This window comes from Podarcis filfolensis (assembly GCF_964270895.1).
Source record: "Podarcis filfolensis genome assembly, chromosome: 7".
NCBI lineage: Eukaryota > Metazoa > Chordata > Lepidosauria > Squamata > Lacertidae > Podarcis > Podarcis filfolensis.
The window spans coordinates 43,596,127-43,612,589 of record NC_139603.1 but is presented as its reverse complement, the minus strand read 5'-3'; the positions used below and the strand labels follow the sequence as shown (position 1 = coordinate 43,612,589).

At 40.1% G+C, this 16,463-nt stretch overlaps 1 protein-coding gene across 28 annotated transcripts in view; it reads left to right on the top strand.

Moving 5' to 3' along the window:
* Positions 1–16,463, top strand: part of PTPRM (protein tyrosine phosphatase receptor type M) — a 404,856-nt gene that overhangs the window by 333,488 nt on the left and 54,905 nt on the right. For all 28 annotated transcript variants that reach the window (XM_083622471.1, XM_083622489.1, XM_083622486.1 and 25 more), the window contains one exon: positions 15,984–16,071. In XM_083622471.1, the coding sequence (XP_083478597.1) occupies positions 15,984–16,071 (88 nt within the window). The remainder of the gene's footprint in view (positions 1–15,983; positions 16,072–16,463) is intronic.

The window sequence follows — 16,463 nt, the reverse complement described above, 5'->3', positions numbered from 1 at the left end:
TTGAGCATTACTTGAGTTGCCGTTAATATTTTGTTTAACAGCCTCTGGGGGCTGTATCTTCGTTTGTACTTCTGTCCCCTCTTTTTTCCTTGCCAATGTCTTCCTTGTCCTCTACAATTTCTTTCCCCACTATAGCTCAAATGGGAGGTAACTTTTTAAAGAACATTAGCAGTGGAAGGAAGTCATGTTACTCTTTTTTTAAAAAAAAAAGAAATGGCAGTTGAAATTATAAATGTAGATAGTGAAAGAAAGCAGACAGCAGCACACCTTAGTAGGTAGCTTTGTCAAAAGTTAGAAGGCTTCCCTCAGGCTCTAATCATGCCAATCACGCAACCTTACAATACAAGATGCAGTGATTAATGCACAAAAAGAACCAATCACAAAACAATAAATTGCTTCAGGAGTTGCTTCTAATACCTGCACATTAATGGAACATCTCCCCAAAGGACTTTATCCCTATTGTTGAAAAGGCTTACCAAGACCACACAGTGACCTGCCTCATCAGGAAAACAATGGAAAGAAAGATGCTTCACTGTGGCTGGTGCTGCAGCGGGACACATGTATTTATGTTTGTTCCACTGAACTTGAAGATGGTTCTTCCAGAATGGAAACTACTACTTAGTTCAGGAGCAAACTCACAAACATCTGGTCAGTAGAGCCTCACCAAGACAGAAACAGAACTTTTTTTAAAAAATTAAAAATCCACTGCAGGGTTTAAAGACTAAAATAACAGTCATGTAATAAATGAATAGGCATTGTTAAGCACAGCTCCCTTTAGCAAGAGATGAAATAATCCTTCCTTGCCCCTCATCCACATATCCTGCCTTGAGTCTGAGTCTTATTTTCATACCCTTACCTTACCACTGTCTCTGAACCATGTACTTGTTGTTCTGCTATTTGTCAATAGGCAACATTACAAATCCCCCTCAGAAACTTAACCTCATATGTAGCGCTAATACAATTTAGAACAAATATTCTATATTTTGCTTCATCATGCTCTCCAGACAAGTAGCCTTCTCTCTTATACATTTTGTGTGTCCCTAATCTCAAACAACTCCCGTTGCTCTGTCCCTGATCCTGCCAACCTAGCAGTTCAAAAGCACATCAAAGTGCAAGTAGATAAATAGGTACCGCTCTGGCAGGAAGTTAAACGGCGTTTCTGTGTGCTACTCTGGTTCGGCAGAAGCTGCTTAGTCATGCTGGCCACATGACCTGGAAGCTGTACGCCGACTCCCTCGGCCATAATAGTAACTAACAGTGCAATCCTCACCATGAATTCAGTGTAATTCACTCCCAACAGTTGGAGACCCATGTTTGGGAAACCCTGTACACATAATACCATTAGGGAAAGGGGAAATGGGAAGGATCATACTATACATCACTGTATTGTCCAACATAACATTTATGGTAAACCAAAAGCAACACACACACCATATAAATAATAACAAAAAAATTAACGAATACAGTTATATTTTGTTTGGCTGCATGCAAATCTCTATCACCATTTTAAACAAAAACACTAGTTATTATTATTCAAACAAACATTAACATTTTGGTTTAATAGTTAGCAAAGTGAATCAACCTTAATAGTCACTGATTTTTGCAATTTGAATTATGTTGTTTTCCCATGTTTGTGTGTTACATGCTAATTAGTTCCTCCACGGACATCCCCAAAAAATTAATTCTCTGTTTAATGGTTTCACCTGTCAATAAAAGAAAATGAAAAGCAAAATATTAGCACTGGTATTTAACATAGTCAAGTGGAATCTGTAGATACCACTTGGTTATGCAGCTATGGGAGTCTATTTTTCACCAAATAGGTAGCCTGCTCCTGTTCTCAAATCACATGCGTGCCCCATTACCCCAGTATGATAACTCAAAAAAGTTGCATTGTGTTTGCAACTACTGAGATCATCAACAGGTTTACTATATTAAACAAAGGCCATAAAAACTTTATTACAATTTGCCAAACTGCAAACAATAATTACATAATACAAGGCATCAAGTGTTTAAAGAAAGGGCATCAGAGTTCATAAGTATCATCTATTATCTCATACTCAGCTTAACTTCCGTTATGCCTCCAGATCACCAGCACAACTTGCTACAATAATTCCCATCTCTCTTTCTTATCTTTCTTGCAGCCAGAGCATAAAGTGCCAATTTATGTATAAAAAAATCTGTTAGCATCCCTCAAAAGAAAGTGAACCATTTTTGCCATGGCCTGCTTCCAGGAATTAGCAAAGGTTTCAGGAATCAATCTCTTGTATCCCTATACAAAGGGCAGATTAGCAAGTAATATATGCTTTCCGCCTGTGGTTGGCTACATATGCAGAGTCTGTCATCATATGGAACCCTATTGTAATGGCCACCCAAGGCCGCCATGGGCATCACTTGGAATCTGAGCTCCATAAAGTGTTGAGCCTGATCTAGGACTTTCTTGTAATACCCGGGCCCAGGAGCAGAGGAAGGGTGGTGCAGTTGCAGTGGGGGCAGGCCATCCTGGGTGTCACCACTGAGGGGGGTGACAAAATGCCGGGTGACACTCACCGTGGGGCCGAGCCACGTGTCTCTCCTGAGAGTGACGCGGTGGCTTGGGCGCCTGCAGGCTCTGTGCTGCCCCAAATGGTCCGTCCGCCGCCTCCTCCTCAGCTGTAGGGCGGCTGAGTGGGAGGAGGCAGGCAGACTCCTCAGCGGCCCCACGGAGCGTCCTAACCTGGCTCACCCTGCCCTGCCCCCTGGGTGCAGGGCACACACGCCACCCCCAGGCACCCGATTGGCTTGTTCCACCGCTGCCCAGGCCTCCAGGTCATCCTAATGTGAGAACTCATTTGGGGAGCAGGGTTTGCTTAAGGGCAACAATAGTACCTTGAGGCAGGGGACATGACTCAAGTAATTTTCAAGAAAAGAATCCTATCCATATTGTCCTACCTCCTGTTTAGAGCAACTTAAGAGTACAGAAGATATCTTTACTGAGGCAGAGTAAAGGTGTGCACCAGTAATGTCACAGCAGCCGCAACTTTCAGGCTAGGTGAAGGAAAGGCAATCTTAGCTGGGCTAGATAGAAGCAGCAGCCCAAGTTTATGGAGTCCAAGATCAGGACAAGGATGACAGAAGCAATGAAGTCATTCCAGTGGGTCAGCACACCGACCTCCCAAGCTTTTAAATGTAAAGGTTGGCTTACTCACAAACCCCCTGTGCCTTGTGAGAGTGTTGTGAGAATTGTGATCATCCAGACCTGCATTGTGTTGGGGAGGATGTGTCTGTTCCAATTGATGAAAACGTCACTGGATCCTGGGTGAAAGGCTCCCCTACCCTGCCCAAAAAATAACTTCAAACACTGGTTCCTGCACCCTGAACAATTTATTAAGGCCCTCCCCAGATTCCATTGGTGCTCTTCTGTCCCCCTGAGTTGGGAAGGGAGTGAGGAGCCCTGCTTCCCCATCCAGAACAGCCATTTACTGGAAGATAGAAGTACCTGCCTCTTCTGACCTCTGTTCCTCAGTCTCAGAGCCATTTCCTCTTCTTCTCCCCCCTCCTCCTCTTCATCTGTCACTCCATGCCCAAGCGTGGCAGGACTCATAAGGTAAAGGTAAAGGGACCCCTGGCCATTAGGTCCAGTCGTGACCGACTCTGGGGTTGCGGCACTCATCTCGCTTTACTGGCCGAGGGAGCCGGCGTTTGTCTGCAGACAGCTTCCGGGTCATGCGGCCAGCATGACTAAGCTGCTTCTGGCGAACCAGAGCAGCACACGGAAACGCCGTTTACCTTCCCGCTGGAGCGGTACCTATTTATCTACTTGCACTTTGATGTGCTTTCAAACTGCTAGGTTGGCAGGAGCAGGGACCGAGCGACGGGAGCTCACCCTGTCACGGGGATTCGAACCGCTGACCTTCTGATCAGCAAGTCCTAGACTCTGTGGTTTAACCCACAGCGCAGGACTCATACTCAAGAGTAATTCCCATAAACCTACATGAAAGCATTGGACTGCAAGGCTTGTTTCCAGTGCAGTTCCCAGCAGCACAAGGATTTATGATTGCATAGCAGGACTCCCACCCTCTGTACTCTGTTTCCTCCCCAAATCTGCTCAGCGGGAGGTACAGGGACACATTTTTGTGGTGGGGAGGAAAGTTCCTTTTCAGAAATGTACATCATTGTGCTGACGGGATACATAACTTAGCACTGCATTGTTTACAAGTCATAGTTATCTTTGGGTGCATTTTGGTTGAACTTGTCAACACAGACCAGGAAGAGCAATTTTACTAGGATAGCAGTCATGTAGTCATCAGGTTATGTCTCAATCTAGCATGTTATTCATAGTAAAAAATAAAAATAAAAAAGGTAAAGGACACCCTGGACGGTTAAGTCCAGTCAGAGGTGACCGAGAGATCACTCCATCACAGGGATTCGAACCGCTGACCTTCTGATTGGCAAGCCCAAGAGGCTCAGTGGTTTAGACCACAGTGCTCTGGTTTCCATCACGATGTCCTGATGCACCAGAAGCAGTTTAGTCATGCTGACCACATGACCCAGAAAGCTGTCTGTGGACAAACGCCGGCTCCCTTGGCCTGAAAGCAACCCCATAGTCACCTTTGACTGGACTTAACCATCCAGGGGTCTTTTACCTTTTTTTATTCATAGTAATATAGGTGGATACTATTTTTTTATTATTATGTTCATCAAGATTCTGCTGTACGTCTGTATGCTGTATGGGTCTTTGGACAATTTGTCTTCTTGTATGGAAACAAAGAGCTTTGTTTGAAGACAGTGTGCTTTCAATTATATATGAGCGATAAATTCAATACAGTAAAGAATTGATATGATGAAGTAATAGGCAACCTGCAAAGCAGTGGCTGCTGGCCTGATATATGTGTTATTGAAATATAGCACTGAATTTTTGATCATATATAATAATAGTTTCTTCATATGTTACATTTCTTTTAAATGGCTGTCTTTTTAGCTCTATTTTAAAAATAAGCGGATTCTATTAATGCACACAGAAATCAACATCTTTCATTCATATGGATAGTGTGCATTAATTTTATTGGATGCAAAAGCAATATAACTTCTTTTATATTTTATTATAAGACCATTAAACATCCATTTATTTACTTGTAAATTATGCAAATGATTTTACTTGCAATTACAATGTTCACTATTAATTATAAATGCACCCTTTACATATTGCATGAATTGTATTTGTTTATCTTTAGATAATTAGATATTTCAGTCTATTGCTTTTTTATAACTAAAATATTATTCTTGGCTAAATAATACATTTTGAATCACATTAAGCTATTTTAGCCATGAAATCCGTCTAATTTAACTTTAGTTTATCTGTTGTATTTTTAAAGCATGCCCATATAAATTTATGATGCATTTGTCTTAGGAGATCAGAAGTCTTGGTGAAACATTTATCAGTGACAAAGAACAGGTTTTGTAAGCATGTCTTCTTCTTAAGCAATTTTAAAATTTAGTATTCATCTGACTTCACACACACACTTTTTTTGTAGACTCTGCTTTTCCATTAAAAAAGACTGGCTTATTTATGGAAGAATTTAAATCCCAACTAGAAAGACATCTTAGTTTGATTAAAGCTGTTGCTGTTTAGAAAGTCAAGATTATAGCACGGTATGATTCACAAATCTATTAACATACTGGATATGTGTGAAAACACACTGAGGAACACAGGAAATTGGGGTTGGAGAAAGCGCCCTGATCACTTCATGGAACCCCATAGCCAATGAAGTGGGACATATTTTGTCAGCTGACACAGGCAAGACCAAAGATATTTGGGAAGTACTTCCGACTTCCTCAGTTTTTCTCTCCTGCCTAACACAGGAGTACGTTACTCAGCGGCTCTCACTGACCTAAGTTACATTTATTGGCTTATTGGAAGAAAAAGACTTAAAGGGCCTATTCACACCAGCATTTACATATGTAGTTAGGTTTGCCAGCTTTTGGGGTGGGGGGAGCACCTATTCCCTTAAGGCGGCAAGACAAGCAGGATGTTGACATGCACAGTAGCACTGTCAAAAAGAAAAATGGCAACTCTGTGTATTGGTTCCTATGGCAAATGAGCAGATGTTTCTACCACCAGACACAAAATTCTTCCTTTGGTGCATGGCTGCTGTCAGGGAACTGCCATCGGAGCCAGAGGCGGAGGGAAGGCTCCAGAGGAATGCCGGAGAGGGTCCCAGCAGGCAGAGAGGCAGCCCATCTGCTGGGGAAGGAAATCAGCGTAACACCAGTGGAGAAGGGGGGCAGATGGGGGAATCGGAGAGGAGGCTCCAGGACTCTTCACCGGAGACCAGCGGAGAGAGCACGGGTACTCTGCTGCCCACACCCTCCCTGCGCAGAAGACTTCCGCGCAGGGAGAGTAGGAGGAGACTTGGCGTCAAAGAACTTATTTGCTGGAAGAAGTTCAAGAAACGCCCACTGACGGATTCTGCCAGCGACTGAAACAGCCACGAAGTGAAGGGCTGTCCGGGCAGAAAGGGTTCAACCAGATAACCTAGCCAGGAGTGGCGGCAACTTACGCACGAGCAACCCCTATAACCATTACAGCTGCAAAAAAGGAGTTTTGTGCAGTGCCTTGACAAAAGTTGGATCATGAACCTGGCAGCAGCTACATGTGTCTGGCTAGTAGCTTGCTGGGAAGCAACAGCCACAGGATTCTACAGCATTTATTACATGCCCACATGGTCTTCTGAATGCAACTTAAATATGAGTACATGCAAGTACCCCTCACTTTCATGGGTCATAGGGCAGCATCTTAGTATGCTAATAGCTATGCAGCATTGTTAGCTGATAATTGCTGTGTACATTATTTTCAAGCAATCTCTAATGGATTTAATGAGAAACAGATGTCAGGCATTTCATTTCAATGCCTTACAAAGGAAATATTTCTAGGAACTCAATTTTAAAATGTTCGTTTTATGGGCGCTTGCAGAAAATAAAGACTTCAGCTAAAGTTTTGTTCTTTTTTTTAAAAAAAGAAAATATTCTATGACTTGAATTTAAGTCCCTGGTTCTTTAAAAGGGTATGTTACATAAATCTACAATGTGGAGAAATCATAATATTCTCCAGAGAAACAGTCTGTTCATATTTTTTTTAAGTATACACAACATTTAAAAAGGAGCATATTAGAAATACTGAAGAACTGCATTCTCATTCTAAGTGAATGAGGGCAGGAGACACTTTTGGATGATTCCTGCAGATCTCATGAGGGAGTTACTTGGTGTCTTGGCTATGATGCTTGCACATGTCTTGCTATTCCCTCTGCAGGCATCCTGTAAGTGAGCTTTCTGCAGATGCACCACTGAGCTCTCATATGTTGGCAGCTCAGTTGTTGGGGAATTGTACTGTGAAAAAAGCAGGTCGAAATGCTAAATGTATGTAAACCTCTTAGCTACTTGGACCTTTGCCTCCTGCTGGAAAAAAAAAATGTATGCTAACGGAATTAAAAGGGACGCAGGTGGCGCTGTGGTCTAAACCACTGAGCCTTGGGCTTGCCGATCAGAAGGTCGGTGGTTCAAATCCCCGCCACGCGGTGAGCTCCCGTTGCTCGGTCCCAGCTTCTGCCAACCTAGCAGTTCTAAAGCATGCCAAAAGTACAAGTAGATAAATAGGTACCGCTCCGGCAGGAAGGTAAACGGCGTTTCCGTGCGCTGCTCTGGTTTCACCAGAAGCGGCTTAGTCATGCTGGCCACATGACCCGGAAAAACTGTCTGCGGACAAACGCCAGCTCCCTCGGCCTGTAAAGTGAGATAACCGCTGCAACCCCAGAGTTGTCTGTGGCTGGACTTAACTGTCAGGGGTCCTTTACTTTTACCTTTTAATTGAATTAAGGCAGTGTTGTTTTTTTATTGCATTAGATATTTGCTCTTTGTGGTTATTTTTATCATTATAGAGTGTGTAAAATTGTGTGTGGGTGTGAGAGAGAGATGAAACCCCAATTTTATTAGACCAGTATAAGATTAGCATTTGTTAGCCTTGGATATTCAAACAACTTTGAAAGCATTAAAGTATAATTGATTAAACAGGCAGCAATTTATAATTCATACTGTACTTGAAGAGAGTCTGTTTTAGCTTGGTATGCCTTATTATGCTGAAGTAGTGAATATTCCTGAAGTTGTTCTGGCAGTCTAGTATGCTGTCTCCCCACCCCACCCCCGCAACCTGTTTATTATTTTGGTCAAGTGATGGGAGCAATTCCTTCTACATGCAACTGAAAGCAATATTCCTTATGGGAGCATTTAATCCTTTTTTCTTTTTTTTTCTTTGTTAATTAGGAACAAAGTTAAATGTGTTGAAATCCAAATTAACAAATTTGTTATTAACGCATTCAAAAAATTAATAAGTATAAATATTCTAAGGTTCTTTCACACACGTAAACCCCCTCCACCTTTGCAGATTTCACTGATGTCATTAGGAGAACTGGGGGGGGGGAGAGTAGTAGTCCCTGAGTAGCCACATTCATACAAAGGTTGTAATTGGCAGGGAAGGTACCAATAGGACTAGCCAAAATGATTTCACAATTCTGGATCATTCATTGGTGGAAAACAAAATACGGAAAATATCAGAATAGGCCTTTGATAGAAAAGAAAACATACATAAATGTGCTTTAAAATCATTTGAAATTAACCATATTGTTTATATGAGTACTGATTTTGTTTTCTAGTTAGACTTTTTTGTTTTGTTTGTTAAAGCTGTCATTTGTGTTCTCCACTCTGCTCTTGATCTAATCTTAAAGTAATGATGACAACAATCTAATGTCAAATCAGTATTATGGAAGTGACACTTGGATGGATAGAATGTTGGATTAAGTCAATATGTTTTCCTTCTTAATGCTTCAAACTGGCTCTGGCCCTCTAGAGTCAGCAGCTGTGTTATGATTCATTCCTCAATATATCCAAATGTATATTCAGACAAAGAATTAAAACAAATTATTTATTCTTACCTTGGATTTATAAATATACTAGTTACAGTACTGTCATTTGACAGTTCTTCACAGAAATCCTTCACCATATAGACAGGTAGAACTGATTTATACCTTGTCAGGTGATTGGTCCACTTAGCTCAGTATTGTCTACAGGATGGAGAATAATTCTAGGAAGGTGAGATCAGAGTGATTCCCTCCTCCCTCCATGGATTGGAGCACCAATAACCCCTGAAGTAAACCCCAAAACCCAGGCTACCTGAGGCATCTGAATGAACCTGGTAGTCCTGGCATGTGACCAGCAGGGCCTGCCAGAGAGAGGCCCCATTGTATGCCTGCAGGCAGGCTAATCAGACCCTCAGATCCTCTTTCATTGCCTGCATAAGCCTACCCCCACATAAATAGAGAAGGCAGACAACCAATTTGCAAAGGTGTGTTGCACCTGAACTTTTTTTTACCTTTCCTTGAGCCATCTGATTTTCTGTTATCCCATTTACCCTTTTCTGTCTCTGGGGGCAACATGGTGAAAATAGTCCTCATTCAAAATATGTTCCCTGACTTACTTCAATAGGTGAATGCCAGAAGGATCCTCTGAATCCATGAGATTCCTGAGAGCCCTTGATACCCCTTTTTTTGCTTTATGTGCTTGGGCACCCTGGCCCACTCTGGCAACCATTACCTGTCCAGGGATGCCTTCCTGCCACTATCTGAAGCCATTGACTCATCTGAGCTTTCCCTACTGTTGCCCACTGTCTGACAGTGGGCAGAGGCATGGATATAAATGGATGTTTGTATAATAGGCTAGTTTCTACACACCCTCACCCACTGATCTTTTCTAAGAAAATAAGAAGAGCCTGCTGGATCAGGCCAGTGGCCTGATCTAGACCAGGGACTCCGCTACACAGCTGCAAACAAAACATTTTAAATGTATTGTAAAGTGCAATATACAAATGTGACACTAGATGGTGACAGCAAGCTATGCCAAATTCAATGTATTTTTCAAAACATTTTTTAAAAAAGGATTTACACACCGTTGTTTATATGTGTGTAGATTCCACCCAGCATCCTGTTCCCACAGTTGCTGAATATTTGCCTGTGGGAAACAACTTTTTTTTTCACCCCCTGCTTCTAGCTGTTTCTAATGTTGACTTACTATGTTAATTAACTGATTCTGTTCTACCTGGATGTATTTTGCTTTCAAAATGGTATCAATGAGCAATGGCAACAGCTATGATAACAGAAACCATTACTTAGAGTATCATAACAATTTCTTTTTGAACATATTTCTAACACCTTTGGTTTGCCCAGTAATACGGAGGGACAGATTTACTTAGCAAGGCACTGGACATAAATTGGCTTGTGGACCAGTTGCCATGCCCAGCCAGTTTCAAATAAGCCCCATAAGGTGGCAGTCTCATTCATATAGACATAGATATAGATATGTTTTCCAGTTTTGACCCATTATAAAAGATTTTGAAAAACTGCAGGGATATGAGAAAAGGCCTGGAAAAGTAGATTACGCAAATTAGCGCATCAAACAGAAAATGTTGTTACATCTTAGGAAGTGTAAGTAACTTATAGGGGGGAAAGTATAGGAGCACTCCTAAATCTTAACAGAGTGAAACATTAAAAGGACAAATGGCTAAACCTTGAAAATCTCAAATTAGAAATAAAGCATAAAGTAGTGATATCATTGATTTATTGTTACGACAAACTATCAAGGGAACTGGTGTTGGATTCTTCGTCATGTACAATCTTCCAGCTCGGACCAGACTTTGTACAAATGAAGTGCTTCCGCCAAATATGATATAATAGGTTAGATCTACAGTAAAGTTGTACCAGAAACAAATTCAGTTGAGTATCAGATCAGGAGGTCAAATAAAGATCAGACACTCTGTCTCTCTCCTTCTAAACACCTTTGAGTTCTCCTAAGCCTGCTAATCCCTCCTTCTTTCGCAACTTTTCAGCTGCAGAAGCCTTGATTATCAGGAAAGGGGTGACTTGTCATGAACCATGTCATACAGAATACACTTGAGCACCAAGTTTTCCCCCTGGTGGCTATGAAAGATTGAACTAGTCAATTTTATTTGAGAAAAAATTGAATTGGCTTTGTAAAATAAAAGCCATTTTATTGTTCAAGATTGCATCCTTTTCATACGATTAGAACTGCATTTTGATAGCTGGATGAAAAGTAGCACTTTTGGGAGAGCAGGAGGAGAAATTTTTTTTGGGGGGGGGGGACTTAGTTGTGAAAATGTTCACTATTCTTCCATTCTTTTTATGGCCATCATTTCTCCTATCTTTTGCTGTTTCAGTGCCATTTTTCCTTTCTAATTGCTCTAATTCCTGGAGTAATAACCTGGAAAATTCCATCCATTTGAGAATCGTGATAAATGGCATGTAACAATGCCACAAAGCCAAGAAGTTTTGGCTATGGTACCACTGAGAACAAGCAAAGCCAGTTCAGAGTGAGGACAATGTTTCCTGAATAGCAAACATTTCCACATCTCTGAAAAATTGCCAAAAAGGAGGGTATTCTCACAAAAAGAACAATAATAATTTTGGCTAAGCAACATAACAATCTTCAGGTTTTTTTCTGATACATATATATTAAAAAAACTATTAACAATATCGATCATACTTTTTAATTGTCAACATGTTTTTTGTTATATGTCTTGGAATAAATAAAAAAACTTGTACAGTGGTACCTCGGGTTACATACGCTTCAGGTTATATACCCTTCAGGTTACAGACTCCGCTAACCCAGAAATATTGCTTCAGGTTAAGAACTTTGCTTCAGGATAAGAACAGAAATCATGCTGCGGCGGTGCGGCAGCAGCAGGATGTCCCATTAGCTAAAGTGGTGCTTCAGGTTAAGAACAGTTTCAGGTTAAGAACAGACCTCCGGAACGAATTAAGTACTTAACTAGAGGTACCACTGTAGTTTAATGCTTTCAGGGGTATTCAAACTACAGTGCATAACTGGGTGGCATAAAGAATTGGCTTCTTCATTATTTTGTATAACTTTGCTTTCATGAAGATGGCAGTGGCTTTGTCTAAAACAGGCATAGGCAAATTCGGCCCTCCAGATGTTTTGGGACTACAACTCCCATCATCCCTAGCTAACAGGACCAGTGGTCAGGGATGATGGGAGTTGTAGTCCCAAAACATCTCGAGTTTGCCTATGCCTGGTCTAAAACCTTGCCTGCACAGATACCATTTTTGTTCGATACTTGTGTACCTGTTGTGCACAATGGGCATGTCTTCAGGGCTTTTTTTCAGCTGGAACTTGCCAGAGCATCCTTAAAATGATGGTTTGCATGGGAAACTATGCTTTGAGTGCCCGACAGTTTTAACAGAGAGAACTTAGGATCTGTACAGCTTCAGATTCTATAATGGTAGTTTAAGGCTTTATCTGTAGTTTCTTAATTTCAGATGTTAGTAGTGAAACTGTCTGAAAAAGAGAGCGAGAGAAAGTCAGAAGCCAAGACATTTCTAAGGGCCCATTTTTTTTTACATTCAGCAGAGTCCAGTTCTCAGGTTATACCATTTTAAGCTGCAGGAAAACATATTTCAATACTTTCTCACGGATTAAACTGAAATCAGCACTCTGGTATACTAGTTTTCTATTTTCAGTGAATAATTTTATGGAGTAGTATTTATCCTGGAATCCTCCACCTGCAGTTTCACATGGTACAGTCTGAGAATAGCTTTACCCCTTGATTCTGCCAAATATAAGCCAGCCATGAATTATGATGGGACAAGTTCTGGTATTCTATTTTATTATTGTGGACTCACTTTCATTGTGTATTATAGAGTAGAATTGTAAAAGACAAGCAAAACTCTAAAACTTGTATCCATACTGCATTGCAAACCTACAGCACATGATGTATAACTCTGACATCGCTACCCTTCTGGGTAATAATATATCTATTTATGGGAATAGGGAGTTCTCATTTTAAATATCTTGTTGCCATTTTGTACTTGCAGTCTCCTGAGTTGCGCAATTGGGACGTGTAATTATATCTTTCAGAAATTGATGAGGGAAGGTTGATCTGGAAAAGGTTTTAGAATCACAAGGCATGTGTTTTGCTTTGGAAAAATATATGCTTGTCTGTGAAATGTTCAATTTCCTTATACACAGTATTCAGAAATAGTTATGAAAATGCAAAGTAGTTGATATTCATGGAGTGGTTTCATTTTATTGTATTATAGACATTCTACTATTATGAGTGTTTCCATGGTTCACTGACTAGCTGCAGAATATATGAGATATAGTCAGAAACAACACTTTAATTACATACTATAAAGAATGAAATTGGGGTTTATTTGTGAAAATGCCACATACATTTCAGTGAAAGCATTTGTTCAACCCTCCTGAAACCATTTTTATTGCAGGAAAGGGGGGGGGACTACAGCTTGAGAACAAATGTAAATTTTAGATACACAAACATTATATATATATATATATATATATATATATATACACACACACACACACACACACACACACACACACACACACCTTGTACATTAATTATATCATAAATGTGTATATTTAACCTAGGGAATTCTTTGTATAAGAGGAGAATTATAAAAACATATCTGCTCACTCTGTTCATTGTTTTAGAGATAAATCTGAAAGACAATTTACTTTGTTACAGTTAACTATGGTGCCAAGGAGTGTGTTGCTACAGTTGAATTTGAATTGTTGTTCTTCGTACATTCTTCAGATTAATACAAAATAAGCCTCATATAGAAATCTTCCCTTTTGGAAGATCCGGCATTAGAATTTAAAAGGAGAAGAGGCTGCTAGAAGTCTCTAAATTTTAAATTGGTTTTTGTGAAAATTATTCTTAAAGTACTTATAGTTAAATAGAGAAGGATGTTCTTTCTATTCAAATGTTTAACTTTATCTTATAAGGCATTTAAGTCCTGTTCAGAAGTTTTATTAGGGGAGGCTGTGCATTTATATTGGTGGATGGCAGGTCAGGGAGAGAGAGAGAAGCAGAGAAATGGAAGCTTTTTCCTACAGCACTCACAGGCCTAAAGATACCACTTATGCATTCAGAATCAGACAACTGCTGTTGTATTTACTAGAGGAAATATTATTCACAATGAAGGATTATTATTTCTGAGAAGAGTGAGCATACATAGGAAGGTGCAGGTTCATGACCGCTGTCCTCGGTGCTTTTGGCATCCATTCTGAAACAGCCTTCATACCTACAAATTGTACACATGGGAACACTGTATGCCCCCGGTTCTATGTACAGAGCCTACGCCCAGACATACAGGCTCTTTCATAAGTTATGCTGAGCACAGGTAGGGCAGGTAATGGGGCCAAGCAGTCACAAACCATTTCTGCCGCAAACAAATCCCTATGGCAACGGAACGCTAACCAGGGATGTCAGATAATTCCATCAGAAAGGGAAACGAGAGTGGGAATTGCTGCCATTCTCATTTTTGTCGGAGGTCAGGAATGGAAATCATGGAAGCAAAGACAAGCAGTATCCGCTGCCTTTGTTGCTTGTTTTTTTTAGCCCACAAACATTATGTAAATATTTACAGTGTTTTCTGCATTGTTTTAGTTGTCCTTTTCCCATTGAGATGCACTGAAATTAATTACATCATTATTTACATTAGTTCTGGTCATATAGCAGATAGGAGACAAGCAATGTGGGTTGCAGTGAAAGCCAAGCTGTAGCGGAAGAGAAACAGCTCTGCTTGGGACAAATACAGCCTGGGATGGAAATCTATCTGCCTACTTTCATCCCTAGTTGACCAATGAATGTGCACTCCTAACCCAAATGAATTAATTCTTAAATAAACCTGATTAAATAATACAGTGCTATGGTTAAGCAAATATTGAACCAGGTTATCTGCATGATGAAAACATTTTCCCCTTCCTGGAAATTCAATAATCTTATGAAGTATTGTAAATAATGATTTTAATAAAACAAATGTGGACATGAATTGCATGCAAAGAGGTATTGCCTAAGGAAGAGCCATTTAGCCAAGTGCCATTAGCTATAGAAGTCTTTTCTTCTTCTTCTTCAGTGGAAAGCCTTTATAACTGAATCGCATCTTATGGGGTCCCCCTTATTTAGGCTGCATAATGGAGTTCTGTCCTTTTAAAGAGAAATCCAGTCATGACAAGTTGTACCAACCTTAATGATCCAGTGATCAATATGGAATAAATGAATGATGCTCCTTTCTCATGGACTGCATACACAGCATACATAAAAACACATTTAAAGCACATGACTTCCCACCCCATCCTAGCAACTATAGTTTAATTATTATTCATTCATTCATTCATTCATTCATTCCTACCTTCCTTCCCATCTGGCTGGGTTTCCCCAGTCACTCTGGGCGGCTTCCAACAAAAGATTAAAATACAGTAATTCATCAAATATTAAAAACTTACCCCCTACAAAGCTACAATTCCTAACACCCATAACAAACTACATTTCAAGGATTCTTGGGGGGAAGCCATACACTTTAAATGTGTGTATACAGACCTGTAAATCTGAAGAAGGCACACGTGTGTCCGGGGTATTGAAAGAGTATTTCATACCTTCAGTTGACTGTGTATTCTGAAAGTTTAAACACCATATTGAGCCTCAGCTATCCATGATAATCAGAGCAGGATAATCTTTTGACTTTTGTTGTAATGGAAATGACCTCTAAAAGTTTCAGGATGATTCTTAAAAACCTTTCACTTCTTTTTTGCTGTCATTACTCTGAATGTCCGGCTCATCCTATCTCTACTAATACTCGACTGTACTATGCTGTCAGCCTTATCTTCTAAATCTATTGATGCTTCATTTATTTTAAAAAGAACAATGTTTTCATAACCGCTCGTGAAATTACTTATAAGTAACAAGCAAAGGAACAAACAATAACTACAGTTCAGTCTTTACGTGTTTTGCACATTGCTGTGGTATTTTCTCCTTGTGTCTTTCTGTGTTATCTTCAGTGTTTGTTCTGCTACATATTCTTTCGCTTAGAGTTGTTTTTGCTTCCCCTGTTTCTTTTTAACAGAGTTTCTTTGAAGGACAGTCTGCACCTTGGGACTCAGCTAAAAAAGATGAGAACCGAATGAAGAATAGATATGGGAATATCATTGCATGTAAGTGTTGACAAGTGTAGTTGTACCTCTGTGTAAATTTCCTTTTAGCAACTTGACAACGCTGCCCACCTCTATATGTTTGATTTGTGTTGACTTCGTTTATTGTATTTCTGTGCCACTTTTCATTCAAATGAATCCCAAAGCGGCTTACAAATAATAAATAACCAGAACATAATAGAACATCACAAATGCAGCATAAACTATACAAAGTAATTAACAAATCAATAAAACAATTACCATCTATTTGTGTGGAGTAAAAAACTGAGCTCCTGCCACCATAATTAAAGAATATGGGAGAAGTATGTACTTTAATAGTTTAAAGACTTCAGAACTGAATTGGCGAGAGAACCAGTGTGGAATAGTGATTAGTGTTGGACTGCATGAAAGGGTTT